The 27025-nt window shown below is 43.3% G+C and overlaps 1 protein-coding gene across 5 annotated transcripts in view; it reads left to right on the top strand.

The window, feature by feature from the left end:
* Window positions 1–27025, top strand: part of FRY (FRY microtubule binding protein) — a 361507-nt gene that overhangs the window by 281212 nt on the left and 53270 nt on the right. For all 5 annotated transcript variants that reach the window (XM_064493224.1, XM_064493223.1, XM_010994182.3 and 2 more), the window contains 11 exons: window positions 1815–1914; window positions 2208–2379; window positions 7796–8052; window positions 8517–8663; window positions 9826–9994; window positions 10939–11029; window positions 16256–16338; window positions 21093–21243; window positions 21796–21899; window positions 23372–23557; window positions 25732–25930. In XM_064493224.1, coding sequence (XP_064349294.1) covers window positions 1815–1914; window positions 2208–2379; window positions 7796–8052; window positions 8517–8663; window positions 9826–9994; window positions 10939–11029; window positions 16256–16338; window positions 21093–21243; window positions 21796–21899; window positions 23372–23557; window positions 25732–25930 — 1659 coding nt within the window. The remainder of the gene's footprint in view (window positions 1–1814; window positions 1915–2207; window positions 2380–7795; window positions 8053–8516; window positions 8664–9825; window positions 9995–10938; window positions 11030–16255; window positions 16339–21092; window positions 21244–21795; window positions 21900–23371; window positions 23558–25731; window positions 25931–27025) is intronic.

Genomic DNA, 27025 nt, shown 5'->3' with positions numbered 1-27025 from the left:
AGTGGCGGAGGGATATTTTGATGCAGATACATGCACATACACGCGTATGCAGAAGAGAGTGATTGCCTCTAACAACTGAGGCAGAGAAAGGAGGCGGAGCACTTCCACGTTTTCTTCTCCGCACCTCCCTGCAGCCAGCGTCAACTTGCAACCCTTGTGTGAACCATCTTCAGGGTGGATCCTCCAAACCCCACGTGTTGCTCGAATTTTCTAAAACAAAATATACTACTCGTATCATGCAAAATTAAATTTGATTTATATCAAAAATAAAAAGTGAAAAACAACCCTTCTTCCGTGTTTAACCAGTCCTCACTATAATCCCTCACTAAGTATGCTGTACAATGGGCAGGTACCCGTAGTAGGAGTATGCCTTTCTAGAAGGATGATTGTCCTAAAACGGAACTTCCTAGATCGTGTAAGGAGACCCCAAGAAAAAGAACATTCTTTTTTTTCACCTTTAAGCTGTCTTCTGCTTTCTGAAGTTTGCCTCAAAATATGTATCAGTCACTCGCTTCTGCTTGTGGCCCATTCGCTAATTGTTTACCTCACCAGGAGTTTTCTCTTTGAGACCTCGTTCCCACTGTAGACTAAGAAAGTACATACAGTGAGAAAGACGTCATCTTCAAGCAGTGTTACACAGCTAGAGAGAAGATGAGGACGTAACGGCCACATGGCATTTGCTCACACCACTGGTCCCCACAGAACCTATTCCTCGTGTTCCTCCTCTCCCCTGGCTCCCTCCCCGCACATCCAGTTACCAGTCCTGCTGGTTCTGCCTCCCTTGTGTTTTTCACATCTGTCCCCTCCTTTCTGCCTCTACCATCCCTGTCCTGATTCCGGCCCTTGTCAGTTCCCCTCTGGATTATTGTAACGGCTTCCAGCATTGACCCCTGTACAGTCCATCCTCCACCAGGCAATCAGAGTGACTCTTCAAAAGCTATCATTGTCCCACCGCCCTGCTACAGATCCCGTAGGGGCTTCATGATTTTTAGGATGAAGTCCATGAGCAGGTCATCATCTGAACTCACCTACCACCCTCGCCCCTTCTCCTTCTGTTCCTCTGCTTATTTCTTTCACTACGTCTGCTACACAGAGGTTCTTCCCTTTTGCAGGAGGTGTTGTGCATTTTCACTGTTGTAATCTTTGAAAATGCTGGCCTTCTCTCTGCCTAGAGCGCTCCCCGTGCTACTCCTTCTGTGGCCCTGCTAACAATCACCATGTCTCTGGTGCTTCAAGGCTCAGTTTCCTTGTGTCCCCCCTTGGAAAGGCCTCCCCTAACCCCATGTCTGATGTAGGGGTCGCCTGTCGGGTTCTGTGTCGTGCGGGGGGTAGTCCCACCAAGACTCACTGTGACGAGACTGTGGAGTTTGTCTCCCTTACTGAACTATAAGCCTTCCTTAGGGGAGGAGACCAGCCTGACTAACTTAATATAATGACACTTTGCAGTTACTTCTGATACATTTTGGTGCCTAATAAATTTAGGTGGATTAAATGAAAATATTGTCAGTGAGTTACTGAGAAATTTAGACATATTTGTATTTGGTTTTCATTTGCCAATAGACAGATTTTTTTTGCATTCGTTTATCCTGGTATGGCAGTATTCAGTTTTAACCAAAAATAGAGTTATTACCTTTCACCTACTAATAAACAACAAAAGAATGAGGGGGAAATGACCAAATGGGCATGGGACTGTCACTAGCAAGTGTGACTGAGGCCAGGGTGCCAACTAGAATTTGGAGAGGTAATGATTTATCAGGGTAACTAGCCAGGCTGTGTCATAAACTATGCTGTTGGTTTTTTTGTTTTTTTTTAAGGAACTACCCCTTCGACATAGTGACATTGCTGAACCTTGTCCTATTCAAGGCCTCTGACACCAACAGAGAGATTTATGAAATCTCCATGCAGCTCATGCAGGCACGTATCGTTGACTGTACAGAAACTGCCACCCTTGGGCACAGAGAGTAGCAATGGTAGTTGGTCCCTAGATGGCTGTTTGTTTATTTCTGCACATCACTGGTCAGTATGAAGAGTCAAAACACAGTTACATGATCTTCTGTAAACACAGGAAGTAACGGCTGCTTTACCTTTAGTAAATTAAAGTATGCATTCATTAGTTTTATTTAAAAAGCTTATTAAATATGAATACTCCTGAGACAGCTAGCCAGTGTTTTTTCCACACTGTTTCTGACTTTCCTGCCTCTTTGTAGATCCTTGAAGCAAAGCTTTTTGTATACTCGAAGAAAGTGGCTGAACAGAGACCGGGCAGTATTCTCTATGGAACGCACGGCCCGCTGCCTCCCCTCTACAGCGTGTCCCTAGCACTCTTGTCGTGCGAGCTGGCCAGGATGTACCCCGAGCTCACGCTCCCACTCTTCTCAGGTACCGCACCATTGTCATTCAGGCCATGTGTGATCGTTTCTGCTCTGAGAATCCTTCCTTCTTAAATTCTAGTGTAATTTTGAGCCACAATTATTGATGCTAAATTTGTAGCTCAGAGTTGCTTTGGGCTAAGTTCAGTTACATATCTGTAAATATAAAACAGTGTGTTTATCTAAGTCAGTGTAAGTATAAATAAACACAGAACAAATGTGAAGATGCTTAGATGAATCATAATGCTCTACACACATTATGTATGTAAAATTTCCCAAAGAGATGAACTGTGGGTAGTGTAACTTCTAATACACACGACGGCTGTGAGTTGCTTTTTAGTGGTAGTGACGATGGTATTTTGTAGCTTAAATGTTGCCGTGTATCTAAGTTGTTGAGAGTTTGATTTGGGGCACATCTTTACAAGTAATCCTTGTGAATAATGTTTTGGAAAATCCACTTTTAAAGAATTACACGTGTTGATTAACTACTTGCCTAGGCCCACGTAGCTAGCACCTTGCTGAGAGATTGGCTTTGGTCTCTTAAGTCATCTTTCTTTTCCGTCCACATCACCAATACCTTAGTCCAAATCCTTATCTGTCCCCCCACCCCACCCCTGCCTCTAACATCGCCTGCCTGCCCCCTCCACACAGCGGACCATCCGCTACACAAAACCAAATATGCACAGCTCTTTTCAACTCAGATTTGTCTGCCCAGTTGTCCTAAAACTAACTGCTGATAGTAATAGCTCCTATCTACTGAGTGCCTGTGCTAGGCACTTTCTATACATTTCATTTATCCTTTAAACTCCACAACCCTATGAGTAGTGGTTAGAAATGAGGCTCTGGAGTTAGGAAGCCTGGGTTCATCCCTGGCCTGCCATTCACACAGCCTTGCTGTTTGACCTCAGGCAAGTCCCAGGACCTCTAAATTCCGTTTCCTTATCTACAATAGTAACCACCTTACAGAGTGTGAAGATTAATGTAAGCTAATACAGATCAAGCAGTTGGCCCAGTCCTGGCGTGGAATTAGCACTGTGATTCTCACGTCTATTTTACAGATGAGAAATTAAGACTCAGGGACAAGTAATTTGCTCAAGACTGTATAGCTAGGGAGCAAGCAAGTCGGAATTAAATGCAGATGTCTTCCTCCAAAGCCAGTGCTATAAAATTGAAACTCCTTCACTTGTTTAAAAAAAATCTCCTTTTCCATCTTTCATCTAAGAACCCTCTACTCCAATGACACTTCATCTCTTACCAACATTTCAGGCCCTTTTATAAATCCTTGCTTCTGTACCTGCTGCTTCCTCTGCTGGAAATAGCCCTTCTCCCATCTCCTTAGCTTCCAGTCTTCCTTAAGATCCAATTTAAAATCTGCTTCTACTGTGAAAACCTCTCTATTATCTGAGACAGAGTTAGTCACATCCTTGCATTGTGCCTGAAACAGTGGAAGGACTCAAGAAAAACCTTTTTCTTGGAATTTTCTTTAGAAAACCTTTCTTGGAAAACTAAAATTTATTTTTATTCACTCCAGCCAAGATTTTGAGTGCCACCAGTGTGCCAGGCACTGTGCTTGGGTCCTAGGAATACCAAGCGGAGTAAAACAGTCTATCATTAAAGGTTCACAGTCTAGTAATAAAGAAAGATGTGCAGGCTTGTGATTATGATGCAGTGCAGCAAGTGCGACTTTACCTTTTTTGTATATGTGTATATTTTTTATTGAAGTATAGTCAGTTTACAATGTTGTGTCAGTTTCTGGTGTACAGCATAATGCTCCAGTCAAGTGCAATTTTAAAAAAGCATGTTCTCTGTATGAGGTGGAAGATTGAGGAGTAATCAGTTTTGGGGCCAGGAACATCGGGAAAGACTTCCCAGAGAAGTTGGTGTCAGAGCTGCAGTTCGAAAGAAGAGAAGTTTGCAAAGCAGACAGGTAGTTGACATGGTAGTTGGCAAGTAGACAGGCGTCACAGGCCAAGGAAATGGCATATGCATTGGCTGAGAGGTATAAAATAGCTTGACGCATGTGAGAGATTATATAGTAGTCAACTGGGCTAACATCACATGCAGGGAAGGGGGAAGGGTCATAGACAGAGAGGCAGCAGTCCATCTCAGAAGGCCCTGTATTGTACCTTAAGGAGTTTGCAGGCCATTGGACTCTATGTGCTTCTTGAAACCCCTGAGAACCCTGTGGACAGGGAGGGCATCCAAGCAAGCGGTGTGGGTTTTGACAGCCACTGATCAGTTTCATACAAGAAGAGAGGAGGATGAAATCAGAGTGAGTTTTGGAAAGACTGGCTGCAGTCTGGAGGGTGGATTAGGGAACGTCCAATCCAGAGAGAGGGGACCAGTTGAGGAACAACAGTAGTGCAAGGAGGAAACAATGAGGGACAGATTCAGACAGCCCAGTGAGAGCGGAGGGGAGAGACCACGGTCAAGAGCTGCTGGGCGTTTGCGCAGGAGGGAGTGCCTGATGTGGCGTCTGGTGGGCAGGTGGAGGTGGCCGCACCCAGAGAGCCCATGCAGAGGGAAGAGGAGGGTCAGGTGAGGGGAGATCACGAGCTCAGTTTGGGGTATCGGCTTGGAGTGTGGGCACCTGTTGGACATCCTTCTGTGTAGACAGACCAGGGTCAAGGGAAGGCCAGCACTAGCAACTCATGGACGACCAGAGGGGGTTAGAACCACGGGAGCAGATGAGGTCATGGATGGAGAGAATACAGAGTGAAAGAACGAACCTGGATACCCAGCTTGTGAGGACCAGGCCAAGGAAGGACGAGGGAGCAGAGGGAAGGAGGCGTGTTCACGGAAGGAAAATACCTGGAAAGTGTGTTTTATGGAAACCTGGGGAAAACAGGATTTCAGGGGAGAGAGTGAGCAGTCCACAGCCTTGAATATGTAGAGAGATCCGCGAAGATAAGGTCTAAAAATTACCATCCGGATTTCACAATTCATTAGTAGCAGTCGATGGTTTCCATGGAGAAGTAGCAGCAGAAGCCAGATCTCAGGGGCTTGGCTGAGAAAGAAGTAAAAAGAGGATGGAGCCACACTGGGATGCAGAGTCGGAGGAGGAGCGAGAGTCAAGCTTGTTTATTAGCTGAGAGGAGGGCGCTAGTGAAGGGGGAGAGGCTGACCGTTGGGGAGGAAGAGGGGCGATAAACCATCCAGCAAATTTAACAAAAAAAGAAGCTCATGTAATGAATTCAAGCAAGTTCAGCCTGAGTTTTTGTCCAGAATTGGCCTTTTGGCTATTTTGACTTATGAGGAGTAATTTTTAAATAATGTGGAAAAATAAAGAGGCTATTATAACAGATTCCTAGCTCTTGTTTTTACTGCCTTTACTACTTAAAAAAAAAAAAAACCCTGTGGTGAGATTTTTATTGCCTGTAATTTCAGATGACTTAATTCCTTGTAGGTAGCCAGGCAGATTGTTTAGGTCGACCTCTCTCAAACAGCCAGAAAATGTACATTGCATCCCACTGGCGTTTTATTTGATTTGCTTCTGGAGAGGTGAATGGGGGTCATTTGCATGTCAGGGCATTTTTTTTCTCTTTTCCCTTTAAAACACCCCTACAATCTAGGCCCTGATCTAAATGTTTGGACAGACAGGCGTACTTCACCCCCTTGGACTTTGTCTGACAGACAAGACATAATAAACATCATAAATCATCCTAAATAGATGATTGCAATAAAAATCACAAATTACTTATAAATTTTATAAGTATAAACTTATTTTATATAAATAAGTAATCTGATAGAAGGTGATTATTGCTACAAAAAGCCTGTAGATTTTGACACCACGATTAAAGGATGACAGGCATTCTTAAAGCGGTTGTCCCTCTGATTGGAAAGATTTCTCTCTCTCCAAAGTCCCAGTCCTTTCTAGCAGAGTTTAAATGGTTCTTTGGCCATAAAAATGCCCTGAATCTTTATAACAAGAAGTCATTTTCCTCCACTGAACCCCCACAGCACTCTGTACCTCTCTTGTGCCATTGGTCACTTTCTACCTTGCCCCAGAGTTATCTGTCCACATCACAAGTCTCAGAGCTGCCTCCTCAGGGGAGGACCACCTCTTTATCCTGTGCTGTCTCCATAATGCCTCGCACAGCTCCTTGCACCTGGAGGAGGCCCAGTGTGTTGGAATAAATGAACATTCTGATTTTATAAGGATCTCAAGATGTGTCATAAAAGTCCGCAATGTCTGTCGTGACATGCATGAAGTTTAGAAATTAAGTAAATTTTGAAATTTTGACCCGTGTGAAGCATAACGCATCTGACTATTGTGGCACAGCATTATTAACTATATTCTTCCTCTTCAAGGTAAAATAATTATAATTGTGCTTTTGGGAGAAAGGCCACATCAGTGAAGGCTCCTGTTTGAGGGACCCAGCAGGTTATCTGGGTGGAATTCCTGGCATCTGCATTGTCTCTTGTAGAACAGCCACGAGCTCTCTAAATGGGATCGCAGGCCACCCTGGATAACAGCAAGTGCAGCAGACCAAGCTTTCTGATCTCCCTCAGGACAGGACAGTTTCTTCTGTAAATGTCAGCAATAGGAGATGACTTCTGAGTTTGCAGTATATACATAAAGTTGTGCTTTTAATTCTATAGAAAGCGTATTCAGATCATAAAATTCCGTGCTGCTGGTGGTGAAACAATGCAAAAATGCTGTCATTGGAGGCAGTGGTGAAATGACTGGGCTAGACATAGAGTTTTACCCTTTTGATTCATTTATTTCATAAAATGAAGCACAGCATGGAACACACACCTTCCACATAGTTGGCCATTTTCAAGTAGACACAGGAACGTGAGTCCACGCACTGGGCTTGTTCTTCCTGGAGGCTCACATCCCACTTTGTAACAGCCAGTAGTTCAAGCAAGGCACTTTGTGAAAGATGGGTCTAGTGGAAAGATAACAGTCATAGTGATAGTAGTCCTGCCTGCTGTGCATTAAGAGCCTTCTGGATGACAGGCACTGTGCCGAGTGTATTATAGACATTACGATTGTATCTTTTAATCCTCACAATAGGCCAGTGCGGGACCCTATTGGCCCCATTTTACAGATGAGGAAATGGAGAAACAGAGAGGTTAAATAACTAACCCAGAGTCTCATGCAGCTGGCATGTGGAGGAACTGGGATCTGGTCGCCTGTCCCTCTGAGCCCACGTCCCCTGTTTTGTCCACTCTGACGTAGTCCAGATGTGAGCTCGGGGTCTTCCCTCCCACTCCACGTTTCTCAAGCCTGTGCATTCCCCGCCGTGCTCCCAGGGGGCTGGAGGACAAGCCTCAGGTTTAAGACTGTGTGGCCTTGGGGAGCTGCTGTCCATGGAGACGCTTTGTGAGCTGAGGGCCCTGTTGGACCTGTCAGTTGCTGTTCCTGCTGTGGTTTACTTTGGTGGGATGACGTGGCTCTCTGTCACTGCTGTTCCCTCCAGAGGTGAGCCAGCGCTTCCCCACGACGCACCCGAATGGGCGTCAGATCATGCTCACCTACCTGCTGCCCTGGCTGCACAACATCGAGCTGGTGGACAGCAGGCTCCTCCTCCCGGGGTCGAGCCCCAGCAGCCCCGAGGACGACGTCAAGGACCGGGAAGGAGATGGCACGGCTTCCCACGGGCTGAAAGGCAGCGGCTGGGGCTCCCCGGAAGCGACGTCGCTGGTGCTGAATAACCTCATGTACATGACGGCCAAGGTAAACTCGGAGGAGTCGCGCCCCAGTGACGTGGCTCCCGCCTCCGAGGAAAGCTGGAGTTCATCACACCCCGGGCTGCAAACCCGGCACCTGTCGTTAAAAGTCACAGGACTAGGCCGTGGAAGAAGAGGGGGTGAAGGTTGCACAACAGTGTGAGAGAGCTTCATGCCACTGAGCTGCACACTCAGAAATGGTTAAGATGGGAAACTTCATGTTGTGTGCATTTTACCGTAATTTTAATAATAAGCCTAACATTTAAAAACCATGTGAGTAACTATCGTGCTTGTGATTTGTGCATTATAAATTGCTTTAAAAAATGGCCTCTTTCTGATGAATGGCCACGTTTCCCCCTTCTGAGGATTTTAAGATGACTGTGACCCTTAAAATGACTTTTCACTGGACACTTTGCATCCTGACATTTTCCCCACGTGCCTCCCGGCGGGTTTTTATTGTGTTTGTTGCAGTATGGAGATGAGGTTCCAGGACCGGAAATGGAAAATGCCTGGAATGCGTTAGCCAACAACGAGAAATGGAGCAACAACCTGCGGGTCACCTTGCAGTTCCTGATCAGCCTGTGCGGGGTTAGCAGCGACACGCTTCTCCTGCCCTACGTGAGTGCCCCCTCGACTTTCCCGAGTCATTACTCTGTCCGTGGCTCTGTCAGCAGTTTGTAAATCAGACTGTGCTCTTTGCTCCAAGTGGAATAGACGTGTCAGATTTCATCAGTCACACTAATCTCCTGTGAGCGTCCCAGGTGTTATGTTAAAGTTCCCTTCTGCCCCCCTGAGACGCAGGCTACAGTGTCCTAGTGACCCTTCTGTCATCCCCTTTCCAAGCCTTTGGACATAGACACCTATGGATGAAGGGGTGGACAGTCTTCTAATAATCACCGAAATTATTAGACCCATTACGTAAGAGAAACTAGGTGAAACATTCTGTTATTACTGATAAAAATGTTTCCTGTTTGTATCTTCATGCTCTTAAAACAAAAATGCAGAACATCCAAGTTTTTCTCTTCAAAGGTAGGCAGTGGAAGAGAGAAATAAGCAGAGAGAAGTCCTTCTGAGATGCCCGCTACTTACTGTTTGTATTTCAAGGTGGCGTGATCCATAAAACGGTTGCAGTTTTAAAACCCTAACTCAGGTGGCATCTGTGTGCTGGTTGTCTTTCTGAGCGATTCTATGCCTGCCTGCTATTTTGAGCCACATAAGCCTCATTGCAGCTTCAGTGCCTCAGGTTTGACTATGAGGGCGACAGTAATGCAGAGCTTTAATCCAGAGTTATTTTTAAAATTTAAAACCATGCAAGCAGCTAAAACTCGTTTGCTTCTAGGGAAGAAGAGACCAGCAGGGACTGGCTTCCTTTTGTTAAAAAAAAAAAAAAAAAAAAAAACAGCTGGCCGTTTTCCCCTATGGTTTGCATAAATAAAATACTTTTTCAAGATAAGACCTTAGGTGGCAGGGTTTTAGCTGAGATAGAAGTCATCTTTACCCCAAAAGTTACCCCAAAAGTAACTTCTGAAAACTTAGCCTTTAAGGAAGGTAAAACCTTTAACAACACACTCCAATCGGATGTGCGTGTGACAAGAGGGCAACTTTAATCCAGACTCCTGGCTCATCCTAGGAGAGAAGAAAGATGAGCTATGGGGTGGCTAGCTCCCAGGAGGTGACACATTCATCAAAATGAATGGGTTATCCTCTCTGCTGTCGTCAGCCCGGCGTTCTCATGGACATGCCCTGGAAAGCATCCCTTGTGTTCTGTTTCTTGTCTTAGATTAAAAAGGTGGCCATCTACTTGTGCCGTAATAACACCATTCAGACCATGGAAGAGCTTCTGTTTGAGTTACAGCAGACGGAGCCGGTGAACCCCATCGTCCAGCACTGTGACAACCCGCCTTTCTACCGGTTCGCTGCCAGCAACAAGGCCTCCGCCGCCGCCTCCGGTAGGGGAGGGCGCTGGGGGGACACCTTGACCTGGGGCCTGGGCTTCCCTTTACGTAGGGCAGTGAAAGGATATGAGGATGTGGTTGTTACTCTTTCTTGTTCCTACATGTCCATTCATTGAAGAAGTGGCTCAGGGATGGCTGAGACTCTCAGCACACTGTCCAGTGGAGGAAATGATTTTTGTCAGGATAACTGACAGTCGAGAGCCCAGGACTCATAGGCCACGGAGCTTTTTACTTTAGGCTGAGCTTAGGGAGGACACTGTAGTCACTTAGAAGTCTCATTTCTGGACCCTCCTTCTCGTATCTGTGGTATTCCTGTGGCTTATATTCTGCCAGGGTTGACTAAAATGCCCCCCACCAGTATTACTGCTTTCAGTAAATTGGCCTCTCAGCATCATTTTATGAAATATATACCTCCCTCGCCAAATTCCTGGAAGCCGTCCTCCCTTCGATTTCCCTAACACCGTAACTGCCTTCAGACGTCTCTCCTCCCTGGTCTCTTACACCCTGTGTGCCCTACACCCTCCTGCAGAGCTGTGTTCCTGGCCCAGGGATCAGGGGCTCTAGGTACTTGGAACTGCTTCGCTAACATTAGTTTAATAACTCCTGGACCCAGAGATGCTAACGCAGCCAACAGCAGGGCTGGCCACTACAAATAAGGTCGTTACCTAAGTAGCTGGGAAGAAGGGGTTTCAAGAATGTTGTAGCCTCACTTTCTAAGTGACTTAAGGAATTTGGTTTGACCTTAACAGATGTCTGGGATTCTCTGTTTCAGGGGCTTGGAAGATTGTTTAGAATGTCTGAGATTGTGCAGAAGATGTGAGGAATCTTTCAAATATGAGATTTTACAGGAAATCCTTTCCTGGAATTACTTGAGACTTGAGCTTGACCCCTTCACATGCATTTTTTTCCTATGTGTTTTTCCTTAATCCCATGTGCAGGAACCACCTCCAGCAGCAACACAGTGGTTGCCGGCCAGGACAGTTTCCCAGACGCCGAGGAGAACAAGATACTGAAAGAATCTGATGACAGGTCGGTGCACAAATTTGGCTTCATGTCCAGTTTAACCCTCGGCAATAGTCTATACCAAACATTAGTAACATTTGGGGGGGCTTCATAAATTTCACACAGACACACACGCACACAAATCCTTCTTGGTTTTTAAGAAACACAGGTTGACTTTTAGACCTGCTCTGTTTGTCCCTAAAAATAACGATTTCTCCCTGAGCAAACCCAGAGGAGAGAAGTAATAAGAGGGGTGTGGTTCTGGTGGCTGAAGCCCACTTACCCCAGGGCTTAATAAAAACCGCAAGTTATTCTGCTGGTGGTCACAGACCATCTGGAGTTGAAGGGAATTTCCATGTGAAACTGTCAAATCTGGTTCTTGAATGATTTCTTAGAGATACAGTAGTTGTCTTGAGGTGAGTTCTGTGAAACAGCATCATTCTTATTTTCCCTTTATTCTGTCACATCTTGGCTAACCAAGAGCACGGTCATCTCCTGCTAAAAGAAGTTTCAGTCCCCTTCCCATTAACTCTTTAATGATAACATTTCTCTTGTCTCTGCTTTCACATTGCTTAGGAACCACTCGTAAGTAAGCAAAATCTGGTTGTTTTCTGTGGTTGATTGTGAAGAGCAGAGAGACAAACCAAAAGAGATAAATAGGACTCATATTTTAAAATAAAAATTAGGAGTGGGGGAGGGTATGGCTCAGTGGCAGAGTGCATGCTCAGCACGCACAAGGTCCTGGGTTCAATCCCCAGTCCCTCCATTAACAATAATAATAAAAAAATTAAGATGTTACTCATGATGTTGAAAACTCTTCAGGCTGAGTACTTTCTAGTGAAAAGTAATGGGGAGCCCTTTCATTTAAGAAATTAGTAACAAGGATGAGGTACTCACAGACTCATACTGGAGAAAAATTAGTGGGTCAAATAATGAAAATAATTTATTTAGCCTGAAATGTCCCTGGACGCTTTGTAACCACCTCAGGATTTCATCCTGTGCACAGTGATACATCTCGGGCTACAGATGGAAGATTATCTGACACAGGGCTGGAGTTCTGAAAGTTCATTCTCTAATTCAGGCATTTATCAAATTCCTCACCATGTTCATCCCTGGCTGTCTGTGCTGCCTTCAGGCAGATGCTCACCCATATGCACTTGCCTTCAGATCAGAAGCTCTAACTCAGTAGATCATGAATTATAGACCTTTTCCTTTGTTCTCTAATAAAAGCCTTCCTTTCTCAAAAATGGATAAAGTTCTTCATACTCCATACATCAGTGACAGTACAAGATTATTAATTAAGGTGTTATTTTTTAATCTATATTTGCTAGCACTTTCTTTCAAAAAGTCCTAGTTTAAAAAAAAAGTCACATGCTTCTCTAAAGATATTTCTACTTTCTGGGGAAAGTGTTAATATTCTTTATCATTTACGTGTAGTCTAAATTTTTCATTTTAATTATACTAAGGGTAGAAAGGTGATACATTTCTGTATATTAACATCTCATTAGGAAGGCCCCTGTAGGACCAGGGTTCTGAGTGTCCTGCCTAAAGTTTCAGTGGTGGCCTTTAAAATGAAGAAGCCAGCTATCGCTGTAGCATCGAGACCGGGAAAAAATCAGTAAGAGGCTCACTTGTTTATCTCTTGCCGCCTTCTATCACTGCATCTCTGTTGGCCATTGGAAGGCTTGAAGCAGTTATGTACCAACATTTTTACATATTCATATCCATCTTATTCTTTCACACGGACTGTATCTATTTATCTACCTGTAGATAGATTAACTGATCATATTTACATATATATGGTGGTAGCTATATGAATATTCTGCCCCAAAGAGTACTACTGGGCTGTTGATCCTATATTCTACCTACACTTTTTGTATATATTCTATCTTTCCTTTGAAAGTAGACTGTGCCCTCAGCCTAAAATGCCTTTCTTACCTGCAGTCTCCTTATCACCTTCCTCCCTTTTGGACCCTGTCACGTGGATGTATGGCTACTTGTATACATGCTTGTGTCTCAACCACGAGATTTTAATTCTTAGGAAATGGAGATTAGAGAGCTTTTATCATAGTCCTATTCACAATGACTAGCCTGCTGTGCTTCCCAGAGCAATCGTTTTTTTAACTGGTTATTTAATATGTGAATGAAAGTTGGAGAAACAGCACAACCCGGGGTGAATAAGCCATCCAAACATCATCCAGCCCCCCTTTCTCCCTCTCTCTCGCTAACTCCATGACAGGACACAGTTATTTACTGGGTTCCTTACAATCCTTCTAGGTGAAGAGGCTACAGAGATAATCTTGGGCAGAAATACTGGCCTGGCTGCTGTGTGAGACAGCTCCTGGGGGTACTGGTCGCCAGAATGCGTCATTGGGCTCCAGGGGGCGCCGTGGAGCCACGCAAAGCAGCACCCCTGATGTCATCTTCTTTGCAACTAGATTAATGGTTCTTGGATATAATCCAGAAATATTTCATAATACCATACCTACTGACAAAACATTCAGATAGCTTATAGTAAAAGAACCATTAAAACCAGGGTGAGAAAAGAAGAGTCAAGCTAGAAGGACAGTAGTTGTGTCAAAAGTCCTGACTGAGGAAAACTGCTAAAAGGCAGTATTAACCTAACCTTGAGTTCCTCCATAGCCAAAGTGAACAGAGGAAAAGATGGCAAGTTTTGTAACTTCCAGTGTAACAGAAACCAAAAATGATTCATCGGAAGCTGCTAAAAAAGTATCCCTAAGCTCTAGGAAGTATTTATCATGTAGTTTTTTTAATTAAAAACTAAAGTGAACACATATTTTTAATTAAAATAGCAGTTTGTAAAATATGCAAAAACAAACCCCATTAAGCATTTTTAACACATCAACCCTTAATAAAATCTTATTTTATATATCTGTAGTTCCATGAAAGGATTTTTCATAGGGAACTAATAGCAATAGACTTCAGCTATAAGTTTCTGGTGATTTATGTTGATAGAGGGGTAGAGATTAGTAATCCGCAGAAAGTTACCTGAGTATTAATTTGAGCAAAATCAGCAAGAGGAAACTTGGGAAAACATTTAGTCCTTTTCTAATTTTTCTCTTAGCAGAGCTATTTTTATGATACATTTCTGAGACAGGTACCTTTATATCAAAAGACTATTCAGTCTACTTCTTGGAATTCCTCTGGGACCTAGAACCCAAATTGTCTTCTTCAACCCAGGAAAGCAAAGGGAAATTACAGATTTTACTCTTGGGAATTGGTTTTTACTTTGTCTTTGCCAAGTGTGTACTTCACTGCACTTGGTCTCCATCTTCTCCAGAGTAAGAACAGTATGGAAGGGGCTCACTCCTCCCCTTCATCCTGGCCTCATGAACTTGACTCAGCACTCCTTGGGCTCTGTCTCAAAAGAGAAAGAAAAGAATTGCCATCTGTTCTGCAGTTCTTCCCTGCCTGGCCTTTCTGAGCATGATTGTAAATTTGACGTGTATCGCTCACAATTCCTGAGCATCTAGGAGGGCTGAGAAGCTCTCTGTCTGAGGAAATCTCCTGGGTGATTTTTTTTTCATCATCCTGTTTTTGTCCCTTGTTGGATGATGCCTGGGCTCTGCGTATGCTGTAGATATCTTTGCATTTATCAGCATAAATACGATTGAAGAACTTCTCCATAAGGTTAATAAATAGGTTTGTCACTTTTCCAATTGCATAAGTACCAGTCTGACTGAGACGATTACATGGCCTGATTTGTGTGAAACGAAGCAGGTGGCCTCCATGTTCTGTTTTATCGGTTTGCAAAGTAATAGCCCAAAAGACATGAGAATGAAGAATGTCTGAAATACACAGTTGCTGGGGGAAAGATGGCTTGTCAGAACCACACACAGAAAGGCTGCCACAGATATCTACAAACTGAATGAAACCAAAGGCTTCATCGTCATCATCATAGTCAGTACATTTCTGTTTTCAGCAAATCGAAACCACTGTTGCAGGGTTCTGAGGTTGTACATCTGGGACAAGGTAGCATCTTAACAGCAAACCCAGCATTTCTTCCTGAAACATCACTCCTTCTCCATACATTGGTGAGGACAGCTATAGCCCTGTATCTTCCAGTGTTCCAGAGGGAAATAGAGCGTTGATCTGCTATCATTTAGGGCAGAACACTCAGTTGGTAATATAGATAAAACCTGCTTTGTATTATTTTATATGAAATAAATATAGGCATACTATTTCACCCACACTTCCCTTCAGCCACTCCCATGCCTGACCTGATAGGTCTTTGGATCATAAGAATACTATTAAGAGAAAAGGCATTCTAGAAATCCAAAGTAGAAGAATAGTAATTAATACCTTGTCATTGCGTGGTGTCTTGAAGTTTTGGAAACATTCTCGCATCATTTCTTTTGATTCCCACAACAAGTAATAGTGAGGTGTTATTATTCCTTTTTGGCAGATATGGAAGCAGGGTCCCCAAGGAGGTAAAGGGTGACAGAGCTAGTGAGTGGGGCTCATCCTGAGGTCACATGTGCCCCTTCTCGGAGGCAGCACGGCCGTCAAAGCTGCCCAGACCGCCGCCTTCCTCTGGCTGGCACTGAACAAGGTGCTCGGCCTCACTCATCCTCATTTGCAAAGTAAATAATGCTTATCTCAAAGATGAGTGACTGAGGTTAAATGAGATAATATGCATGAAGGTTTACTTGTAACCTTTTTTAGTTGTTGTTTCTTAAGCCACAGAAGAGACCAGTCTCTGGTTATGTTACACTTCGTAACACTTCAACTAGCACTTTTTCTAAAAACCCTCTGATCATTTTAAAGAAAACTTTAAAGCTGGGAAAGTCCAAACTTTGTTGTGAAACTTTTTTTGTGGATTTCCAGTTCTGTCTCCTTTCACTTACTCAGTCATTCAGCCATTATTTCTTGACCACCTACCACGCACCTGGCTACCATATGAACAAAGGGTTCGTGTTATTCAGGGTCCTGCCCATTTTCTTCCCAAACAAATGTTCCAGTTTTCTAGTTTAATTCAAAGAGGAGCCTTGAAATGTTTATCTTTTCAAGGTTTGAACTTGTGCTCATGAGCAAAAGTGACCACCGGCTCTCTGGAGGACAAAAGGAGGGTTTTGTGTACACTGTTTACAGTGCGCTTTTAGGAGAAGCATCATCAGAGCTCACTGCCGAAAACCGTCACTGAAGAGTAGCATGTGTTTATGTGTAGCAGCACGTGTGCGTTTGTGTGTAGCACGTGTCAGTAGTTCACGATGGCTGCTCTTGTATTCGAAGGTTTAGTAACGTCATCAGAGCCCACACCCGTCTGGAGTCAAGATACAGCAATAGTTCTGGAGGGTCGTATGATGAGGATAAAAGTAAGTATCAGCAGGCGGTGGGGTTCCTGATGGGATGCAGGTGGTTGGAGGATGGAAAATGACTATCTTGGTTATTCTTGTTCTAATCACTAAAAAGGGGGCCCACAAATATTAAGCAGCCATGTCATCCAGCTATGCAAATGGGCAGAGAGTCAGCCTCTTATAAGTAAAAAAGAAGCCAAACAGTGCGTACATCAAAATTATAAAGCTTCAAGCTACTACCCAAACCCGTATGTTTATATTCTTGACACTTTTCCTTGGTGATGCAGTTGGGGAAAGAATAATAAGAAACTGTCCCATTAGAAAACAAACGTTGCGGGTCAATTTTCCAGTCTGTCCTGGGAGTGGACTTAACCTTTAAGCTTTGTGCGTCAGCTCAGCCAGGATAGATCTGTTTTCACATTGACTCTCTCAACAGCATAGTCTCAGTGGCCAAGTGAAACCCTCGCCAGACTGGGAGATAGAATTATCGCAGAAATGTCATTGTGCCTTGGGAAGTTAGGAAAACCGAAAAGGTCAGTGCATTCACTGATTTTGTTTAAGCCCTGGACAGGTTGTGTAGACACTGAGCAGGTAATGGGTGTTACTTGTTCACAAGTTACAGAAATTCTGGACCCAGGGAACACTCCCAGTGACATTTAGGTATGCTAAGGAAATTGGTCAACTATCTGGTAGAACTTATCTATCTGTTTTGGGGGAAGTCATAATATGATGATATTTCATGAGTTAGGTTCATTTTGTAAGTCAGTGCATTGGAGCTTTGTAGTGGTGGTTTTGAATTGTTCTGTTCTTATGGGAAATGTGCAGGGTGATTTAAGAGCTAAGTAGTTCTGATGACACATTTCAGCTGCCCTTACTTTACTTCTTAGTGCATAGATATGTAATTCTCTGCCATTCAAATTACCCATGGAAGGGATATCTAAAATCCATATATAATTGCCATACCGGGTTAAGTTTTATCTATGTCTCTATAAAACCTTTTTCTAGAACTGTCAGTATGAGGTCAAAAAATAAAAAAAGCTATTTGCAATTCCCCTCCTTTCTGTGTCCCATCTGGGGACTGTACCATCCAATCACCAATCAGTTGAATCTCGGGAGCACAGACCATTGGTCTAGGCAAGACTAGATTTTACAGTTGAGAAAAGTAGTGCCTGAGAAACAGAGAGTGTTGGTTCAAGAAAAGTCTAGTCCGTGTGCAGTATCTTGTAACGAAATCTGAGGGCAAATTAAATCATGAAAAGGTTAAGCAGTCATTTCCTGACTCCCCCAGAAGGTGACCGGCATGATGTAACAAAATATAACACTCTGTGAGGGTGGATTTTACCTTAGGGATATTGTTGTACTTTGGCCAGTTGATTTCTTCAAAGTGTGTCTCTTTGTTCTGGGTACAGGACACAGAGTTTGGTAGAAACACTGTAACATAGTAATAATCATTTTGAAAATACACCTTTAAAACCCTCTGGTATTAAAACTTCACATTTCTTATGTATTTTAAAATAGTAAATTTCAGAGAATAATTACAGCAAAATGAGATAATAATTGTAATCGTTATATAAACTCAGATCACTAACTTTAGGGACAAAAAGAAAAAGTAATAGAAGTATTTATAAAGGGAAAGAAAAACTAATGTGATTGCAGTTAAGGCATAAAAAGTAGTCTAGTATTATCATTATGGCCTCTGTTTTACCTAGAGATGTTTCTAAATTTGTTGTACTAGCATAAATAGCTTTAATGGGAAATTTTTGGTATAAAATTTGAATTTGATTGAGTCATGTGTCAGTAATATTCTTCACATGGTTACTGATAATGACCAGAGAAGTCAGAGTTCACAGTGTGGAGTTTGGGCATTGAGAGCTCAAGTTTTAAATTACTCATAAAAGAAAATGAATTCAAGCTACTTAAACAGATCCTCCTCACAGAAAAGTCCATAAAATACATGCTAAGATCCTTTTCCAGACACTCAAGTGATAGTACTTGACTTTGGCTGTCTTACGAAGCAGCATGTCTGGCGGGGCAGGAGTTCCCACAGGACTTTGGTAACCGGGTCCTCCCTGATGCGTTTTGGTTCCAGCTACCCAGTGATGGATGGAGCTTATGCCACGAGAGAGGCAAAGATTAGTAGGCTCAGTTCCAAAGCCTTATGGCCAGGCATCTGGTATATGTTAAGGGCAGTTATTTCCTCCCTGAATTCCTGAGGGTTTCAACGGAGGCGAGGAGACTTTAAGAAGGGCTTAGGAGAGACCTCGTGGCCCAGTGCTTCGTAGTCTGGGTTTATCTAAAAAAGGATGGTGTGGCACCCTCTTAAATGTATTCTCTATTTTAAAAACCATACCACCTTGAGTAGAATGGACATGCAAACTGATTTCGATCTGGCCTATAAAGTAATTTTCTACCAATATTATGTAAACTTTTTTTTTTCAAAACTGCTTAAAAATATCTGGATTATTTTCCAAGGCCATATGCTCCTGGATGTAGTTGGATCCCCACAACAGGGACCCAGCTAGTTAAGATGGGTAGCAGCTGAGTCACAGTGGTTTATGCCTAACTGTAGAAAACCAGTTTTAGATCAGCTTAATCCTTCTCAACACATTTTTGCTGGATTGAATATATATCTGAGAACATTAATGAAACAAAAAAATAGCATATCCTTCCCTAACAGGAAAGGATTTCCTAACAGAAATTTCACAAGGATCTTTTTTTTTTTTTTAATTCTTCAGTCTTCTCCCATTTTTGCTCTTCTTTCAAGTTTTATTGTAAAGTAACTAGTTACTTAGAAGTGCAGTTTGCAACTAACTTATCCTGGTTGCTTATTCAAGAAGTTAATTTGCTAAAAGTGAGACATCCTGTAGGTAGTTTACTGAGTGGACTAAGCTGAGTGACTCTTACACTCATTTTCAATTTTTTTCTGGGCTAAGGCGGTGGCCAGGCTTCATGGTGTGGAATGACAGGGGTCTCCTCGGTCACTTGCTGGTGTGTTAGAGCCCGCAGTCACTTTCCGAGGTGACTCCTGGTCTTCCTCCTGGAGTTCACCTCCCGGGAGCAGTGGGCTATACTTGGGTTTCGTGCCCCACTGTGTTTGGAGCCCCAATTTCCACAACAGGAAGGCTGCCTCTCCACTAACTCTGCTAACGTTAGGACCAGCATTCTCCACAGGACCGGCAGCACCAAATCAGCCACCTCCCACTACCTTCAAAGTGTAACCAAGAAAAACTGCATTTTGGAGAAATTGCCCAAGGTGATGTAATACCTCCTTCCCCTTGATACACTAGAACCTCTCCCAGGATTGAGCCAGCTTGTCTGAAGACATATACGTGGATCATATTATGTGGCCCCAAAGCGTAACTGCTTGTCTCGGGTGCCACTGGCCTATATTGAGAGCATGATAGGAAATAACTCCATGAGATTTGTTGCTGTGCTTATTTTAAAGATATTTTGTTGAGGAAATTTGTTAATTCATTAAAAAAATATGCATCGATCGCCTACTACGTGCCAGATACTGCTCTCGCTACTAGGGAAACAACACTGAACAAAACAGAGGAAGTCCTGCTCTCGTGGGGCTTGTGTTAGAGCGGGGAGGCGGTCGGTGCCGGAGAATCTGGGCCAGGGAGGAAACTAAAGCAGGACGAGGGGAGAGAACGCAGTTGGGGATGGGGGTGGGTTTTAAATACAGTGGTCCCGGAAATTCTCTATGATAAAGTGACGCTTCAGCAGCGACTTGAATGGAGTAAAGGGGGAGCCGCGCAGCCATCGGGGAAGAACACTGCAGCCACGGGGGACCAGTGGGACGGAGCCTGGCCAGGTCACGGAACAGCAAGCAAGCCAGGGTGACAGTGCAGTAGGAGATAAGCCAGGAGAGTGACAGGAGGAGGATCTTGTCAGGCCTGCAAGGCCATGGTGTGGATTTGGGGTTTCCTTTTGAGTGTGAAGGGGAGCCACTGGAGAGTGGAAAGCAGAGAAGGGGACTTGAATGAGCTTCTGTTTTAAAAGGATGGTTCTGGCCACTCTGTAGAGAATAACCTCTAGAGGGGCAAGGATGGAAGCAGGGAGACAGCAGGTGGCTCTGACTCCTATGAGAGATGGTGATGGCTCAGCCTAGGATAATAGGGAGACGGTGAAAAGCAGTCACATCCTGGATACGTTTTGAAGTAGAGCTCACTGACTATGTTGATGGTGGCAAGTTACTTAACCTTAGTGTCCCCTCTATAAAGTAGGGATAACCGGTACCTCTGATGGGGCTACTAATACGTGAAGTGTGTAGACCAGTGCCTGGCATAAAGCACGCGCTCTCTGTGTTCTGATGGTGTAGAATGGTCAGTTTATTACTACTCACATATCGTTGCCATCATCATGAGTAGCAGTTGGGTGTGAGGTAAGAGAGAAGTCAGGGAGGAGTCCTGAGCACGCTGGAAATACGGAATTGCATTTTACTGAGAGAGGGAGATTAGAGAAAGAGCAGCTTGTCCCGGCAATGCGAATTCACGTGATTTCATGGTTTTCTTTTTGTGTATCTGTATTTTCCATCACTCTCTAATGAATAACTATAAATTAGGGACCCAAGAAATAAAGGGATGGAAGAAACTTAATCAAGTAATTCTACCCATTTGATCATATAATTTCACACTCACCAAATGGAATGGTTAGAAAGTTATTTTTACAAGCATGAATTTGTAAGTTTCCTTCTAAAAAGTCAAGTAGGGAAAACAAAAATCTTCTCTCCCTGAAAATAAAGCCCTCTTGCCTCTCTCGTGCTGCAGATGACCCAATTTCTCCCTATACGGGCTGGCTGCTGAGCATCACAGAGACCAAACAGCCGCAGCCCTTACCCATGCCGTGTACCGGAGGCTGCTGGGCCCCCCTGGTTGACTACCTCCCAGAGACCATCACGCCACGGGGGCCACTGCACAGGTGGGTAGCATGTACAGGTAGAGGGAAATGACCACTTAGCTTTGACGGGACTTTTCTTCCTATGAAAACAGAAACTTATTCCAGGTCCCACCAAATGAAATGCTCTTTGACATCAGAGAGAACACGCATGACTTAACTGCAGCTCTCAGCGTACGGGCAGAGTTTGGTTGAATATTAACCAGTGCGCACAGCTGCCTGTAGCCCTTTGAAATTTTCCCTGATGTAATCTTGGTATGGGTATTCATTCTGTTATGCTTTTTAAATTTTGAGCCACTTGAAGACAGAGCCCTGGCCTTCTATTTCTCTTCATCCCACAGCGCTTACTGCCTAGAGACAGGTAGACTCTGCATTCTATGATTAGCTCAACTGATGTTTCTTCTGCTTGTAGAACTCTGTGCTCTGCCAGAAGTTAAGCTCCATGTCCCTGGAATAAAGGTTTTACGTAATTCTTCAACGAGGCTTAAGAGTTGGATTTCATTGTGGCTTAATGATCTAACAGTATATTTTCATCCTCTTCAGAAGTTGCATTAATGTCATCATTTCATTGACTAGGTGCAATATCGCTGTGATTTTTATGACTGAGATGGTGGCGGATCACAGTGTAAGAGAAGACTGGGCTCTTCACCTCCCATTATTGCTCCATGCTGTCTTCTTAGGTAAGACTTGATCGAATAGGAATTCTAGCCAATAGGGTCAAAAACCTCTAGCAGTAATCCGTAGAGCTTTCCTTTTACACTGACATCCTGCTTTTCCCCATGTCTGCAACATCTAGTCTCTTCTGGTTTTCACTGTCTTTTTGTGACATCTGTAAAATTTCAGTTGACCAGTCACTGTTTAAACTTGCCTGATTACCGCAGTATAGAGTGGTACCTCGCTCATGCTAATTACTCTAAAGATATCCAAGACAAGTTGGGCCTCTTTGAGGGTCTTTGGTCAGAAGTGATAAATTTAAAGTCATGAGTGAAGCCAATTTGGAAAACAGTATGGAGATTCCTCAAAAGACTGAAAATATACTTACCATATGATCCAGCAATCCTACTTCTGGGCATACATCTGGAGGAAACTCTAATGCGAAAAGATACATGCTCCCCAATGTTCACAGCAGCACTATTTACAACAGCCAAGACATGGAAACAACCTAAATGTCCATTGACAGCTGACTGGTTAAAGAAGTTGTGACATATTTATATAATGGAATACTACTTAGCCATAAAAAGGAATAAAGTAATTGCATTTGCAGCAACATGGATGGGCCTGGAGACTGTCAGTCTAAGTGAAGTAAGCCAGAAGGAGAAAGAGAAATACCATATGATATCACTCATATGTGGAATCAAAAAAAAAAAGGACACTATGAACTCATCTACAAAATAGAAACAGACTCGCAGACATAATAAACAATCTTATGATTACCAGAGAAAGGGGGTAGGAAGGGATAAATTAGGAGTTTGAGACTTACAAATGTTAGCCACTATACATAAAAATAGATTTTTAAAAAGTTTCTTCTGTATAGCACAGGGATCTGTGTTCAATATCTTGTAATAACCATTAATGAAAACAAATATATGTATGTATATGCATGACTGGGACATAGTGCTGTACCCCAGAAATTGACGCACTGTGATTGACTGTACTTCAATTAATAATAATAATAATTTTTAAAAAAACAAAGCCATGAGAGACAGTCAGTGCAGAGAGGAAGAAGATAGAGCACAGTGGGCCTAGCAGTGAGATTTTAAAATACCCAAGTTGTAAAGCGAAAAAATGGAGAGAGGAACCAAGCAGGGAAACTCAGAAGTTCAGTTAGAAATAGAATGAGAATCCTTCAGTAACAGGGAGAGCCAGGGAGGAGACTGTCTCAGGAAGGAGGAATGCTAACCATGTCAGATGCTACAGGGAGGTCAGGAAAAGTCCACCTGTCAGCATTTTACAAGAACGTTTGATTTAAGGAATAAAACATTTTATTTTCCCTAAGCCCAGCTTCTTTATGTCAGTAACACAAACAATAACAAAGAAAACTAAACATTCTTTGAACGTGTTCCTGGCGGGTGTCTTGGAATCCTTACTATCCCTGGAATCTGAACGAGCTGAAGATTTGTTTATACTAAGAGATTCCGCCGTTTTGTTCCAGGTTTGGACCATTACCGGCCTGAAGTCTTTGAACACAGCAAAAAATTGCTTCTTCACCTCCTGATTGCCCTCTCCTGCAACAGCAGTTTTCACGCCATTGCTTCTGTGCTCCTGCAGACTCGAGAGATGGGGGAAGCTAAGACCCTGACAGTTCAGCCAGCCTACCAACCTGAGTATCTCTACACAGGTAACCAGAGGAGCGACAGGGAGCCCACGACAGAGTCACAAACATGAAGATAGCTAGAGATGTCACTGGAGCCCAAATTAACTCTTCTAAGTGCTGTTAACTCTCCCCCAACTTTCAAAGTGATAGAATAACAGCGCGGTAAACCTGCGCCATTTCACTTGATGTCAACATGCGTCTCAGAATCCTTCTTCATTAGTTAATATTTTCAAATAGATGTTTTAAATTATTATCATGATTGCTGTTTCATAAATATGTTCCATAAGTACACTCCTATTGTTGCGTTGGAAATGAAAATGTCCGTTGGCCAAGAGTATCAGTCTGGAACCCTGAAGAAGGAGAATGCAGAAAACAGGGCTTGTCCTCATCACCTTAAGGGCAGGCATTGCCAAGGTGCCAGATGTTTCACTACGTACCTTCTGGTTCCCCTGAAGGGATCTGTTAAATGACTGACTTCTCTGGAAGACACCATTAGTGGAAGTCTATTAAAAATCATTGCTGTTCTGAAACCAAAAATTTCTTCTTAGAAATGAGAACAGAAAGCATTAGCTGAGTCAAAGAAATTACTCTATTGTGTCCAGCTACTCAAAACTTTCCCAAAGGGGCTGACCAGCCGTTTTCATTTAGAACCAGAATGTGTAAAATATCTTAAAATGATGATGAACTAGCAGAGTCCTGGGGCTACTTTTCTTTACCTAATTATTTTGTCCATCACATTGGCACTGGGTTATGGTATGGTGTTTCATGTGTTACCACGTACTTCCTTCACTTGAAAGGAAGGACCTTTTATTCCCCGCTTGTGCTCTGCCCTGTCTTGTCTTCTGATGGATGCAAAAGTCACATATTTCTTTGGAGAACAAATCTGAAGTCGTTAACTCTGAGACATAGGGACTACTGACCTCCTCTTTATTTTGAACCAAGCTACACTTAATCGATATTAATCCATCAGTAGCCTCTCAGAGACACAAAACTATTACAGACGCTTAGTTAAAAAACTGAAGACTCTGGCTGTCCTAACTCCCCAGGATAGGGATGTATTCCGTTAAGCACATGGCCTTAGAGTGAGAAAATTGTAGTCTCTGTTAAGCTGTGGATCTCTGAGTGTCTCAGTTTCGCATTCACTCTACTACTGATGTGGCATTAAGTGGTTTAGAGTGGGGATTTACAAAGCAAAACCAAACACAACATACTATAGACAAGACAAAAAATAGCCAAAAAATTTGGATAGCTGAAATGATTGAATCTGTGGTTCACATGGACTGAGTGTACAAAAAGTTTGAGAATCATCTACTGTTTATAAACATTTGTTAACTATTTATTGAGTATCCCGTTTCAACTATAGTTGCTTTCAAATCCATACTAAAAACCTATGTGATAAAAATTATTATCTTCATATTATTTTAATAGGAAGCTGAGGTACAGAGAAGTTACATGACTCCCTGAGATCACACAGTAGATGGCAGAGATAATATTCAGACCCAGGGCTTCTTTCTTCTCATTTAACGTATCTGTCAAACATACCAGAACCATGGACTTTTTCTGTTATTGAGTAGGAGAAAAGGGATGGTCATGGGTATGTATTTTCAGACCCACAGCCCACCCACCCAGAGATGTAGAATGCTAACTGTAGTATTCGCTTACCTATTTCTTTGACTGCTTTGAAACATACTTTATTAAAAATATATTAATATACACATAATATTTACAATTCTGGGCACATTTACTCATAACATTATGTGTAACTTACTCATCGCCGTTCGGTGCTGGTATCCTCAAAAGTGGTATCGTTTCACTCAGTTAAGTAGTCTATTATCCAGGTATAATTTACTAACAGCGCCCTTGGGTCCAAGTGTTTAGTAGTGGACCATTCATCAGCCTGTGCACGTGTGCGTGCATGCACCCACAGACACGCACACTCTTGTTTGCAGAAAGCATCAATTAAAACCCCAGAGTAGAAAATAGCAGATGACCTTCTATTACCAAGTGCACTCTAGTTTACACAGCAATGCAGCAATTCCATAAGCAGAGAAAAGAATATCAGTCTTGTTTAATCATAGCCATAGTCAAAATCAAGTGTTTTTTCCAAAAAATTTAAATAACTAGACACTTCTGTATGCGCACCTGACCTCATTAAGTGCGTGGCCTGCACATTCCACCTTGACCTTGTCTCCCACCAGGTGGCTTTGACTTCCTGAGAGAGGACCAGTCATCCCCAGTGCCAGACTCGGGGCTGAGCTCCAGTTCCACCTCCTCCAGCATCAGCCTTGGGGGCAGCAGCGGGAACCTCCCACAGATGACCCAAGAGGTAGAAGATGTGGATGCAGCTGCCGAGACGGACGAGAAGGCAAACAAGCTGATTGAGTTTCTGACGACCAGGTAATGAGGGGTCAGGAGATAGGCCGCTGTTTTCAGGTCCATCTTTGGAAAAGTGACATCACTCTAAAACCACACAGATGGAAGAGTGGGCCAGAAGTTCCAGCAGAGCCTTCTTTCTCTTCTGAATTGTGTCTGCTGGAGTCTGCATACCAGGCAGACACCGGTAGACGTTGTCTAAGAGCCCACTTACGTCACACTTGAGGGGCAAGGAGATTTCCTAATACAGTAACCACACAGCAGATGGAGGGAGGAGACAGTAGCACCCCGAGGTGAGCATGACGTTAATCATCTATAGGGCTGCCAGGATCTGGGAGTTCTGAGACTCGGCACAGAACATCACTCTGGAAACCAAAGATAGGGGCCGTGGTTGACCCAGAGGGGACCACTGTCTGCTCATCTGGTCCAAGGAATTATTTATAAATGGCAGTCAGAAACCAGAAACAATATGACGTATGATGGGAAAGGAATCAAACTAATAATAAATCAAAAGTAAGAAAAACTGTGAGCCATCCTGTTTTTCCAGGTTTTCTGGTTCTTCTTGTGAACACTTGAGCTTGTAAGGTTTCTGAATCTCTAGTTCCCTGAGGTCTGGTATTTGTATAAACACACGCTTACCTGTGACCTGGGGTGTGCTGTCCTTCCTCTGTGAGTTAAGTCCTGGAAGTCTAGTCTACATGTGTGTTTGTTACCTAGGACCTTACATGATTTTTCTTTCTTCAACTAAGGTTATCAATGCAAAAAGTAAAAAGAGAGTGTTTCCTTTTTTTACTTAATGATTTAGGGTGTTCTGTGCAGCACTCAGCTCAGTACAGGATTTAGTGTACAGGACGCTCAGGAAGGGGGCTGATGGTGCCTCCATGCTGATGGTGCCTCCAAACCTCAGAGACCTGACTGGTTTGTGCAGAAGAAGGTTACTGTCACCGCTCACGGCTGTCAGTGCCACGTGCTGGGAAGGGCGTTCTCTGAAATTCTCACACCTGGCTCCATCCCGTTCTCACGTTGTTAAAAAACAGATAAGAGTGATTGCATCTTCAATTTGGTTCTGCTGTATCTGGCAAGCTAATGAAGTGGTCCTAATAAAAGCATTACCTCTGC

The sequence above is a fragment of the Camelus dromedarius genome, chromosome 13 (assembly GCF_036321535.1).
Source record: "Camelus dromedarius isolate mCamDro1 chromosome 13, mCamDro1.pat, whole genome shotgun sequence".
NCBI classification, from domain to species: Eukaryota; Metazoa; Chordata; class Mammalia; order Artiodactyla; family Camelidae; genus Camelus; species Camelus dromedarius.
Note: the sequence above shows the minus strand (reverse complement) of the source record. Positions and strands in the feature narration are given on the sequence as shown.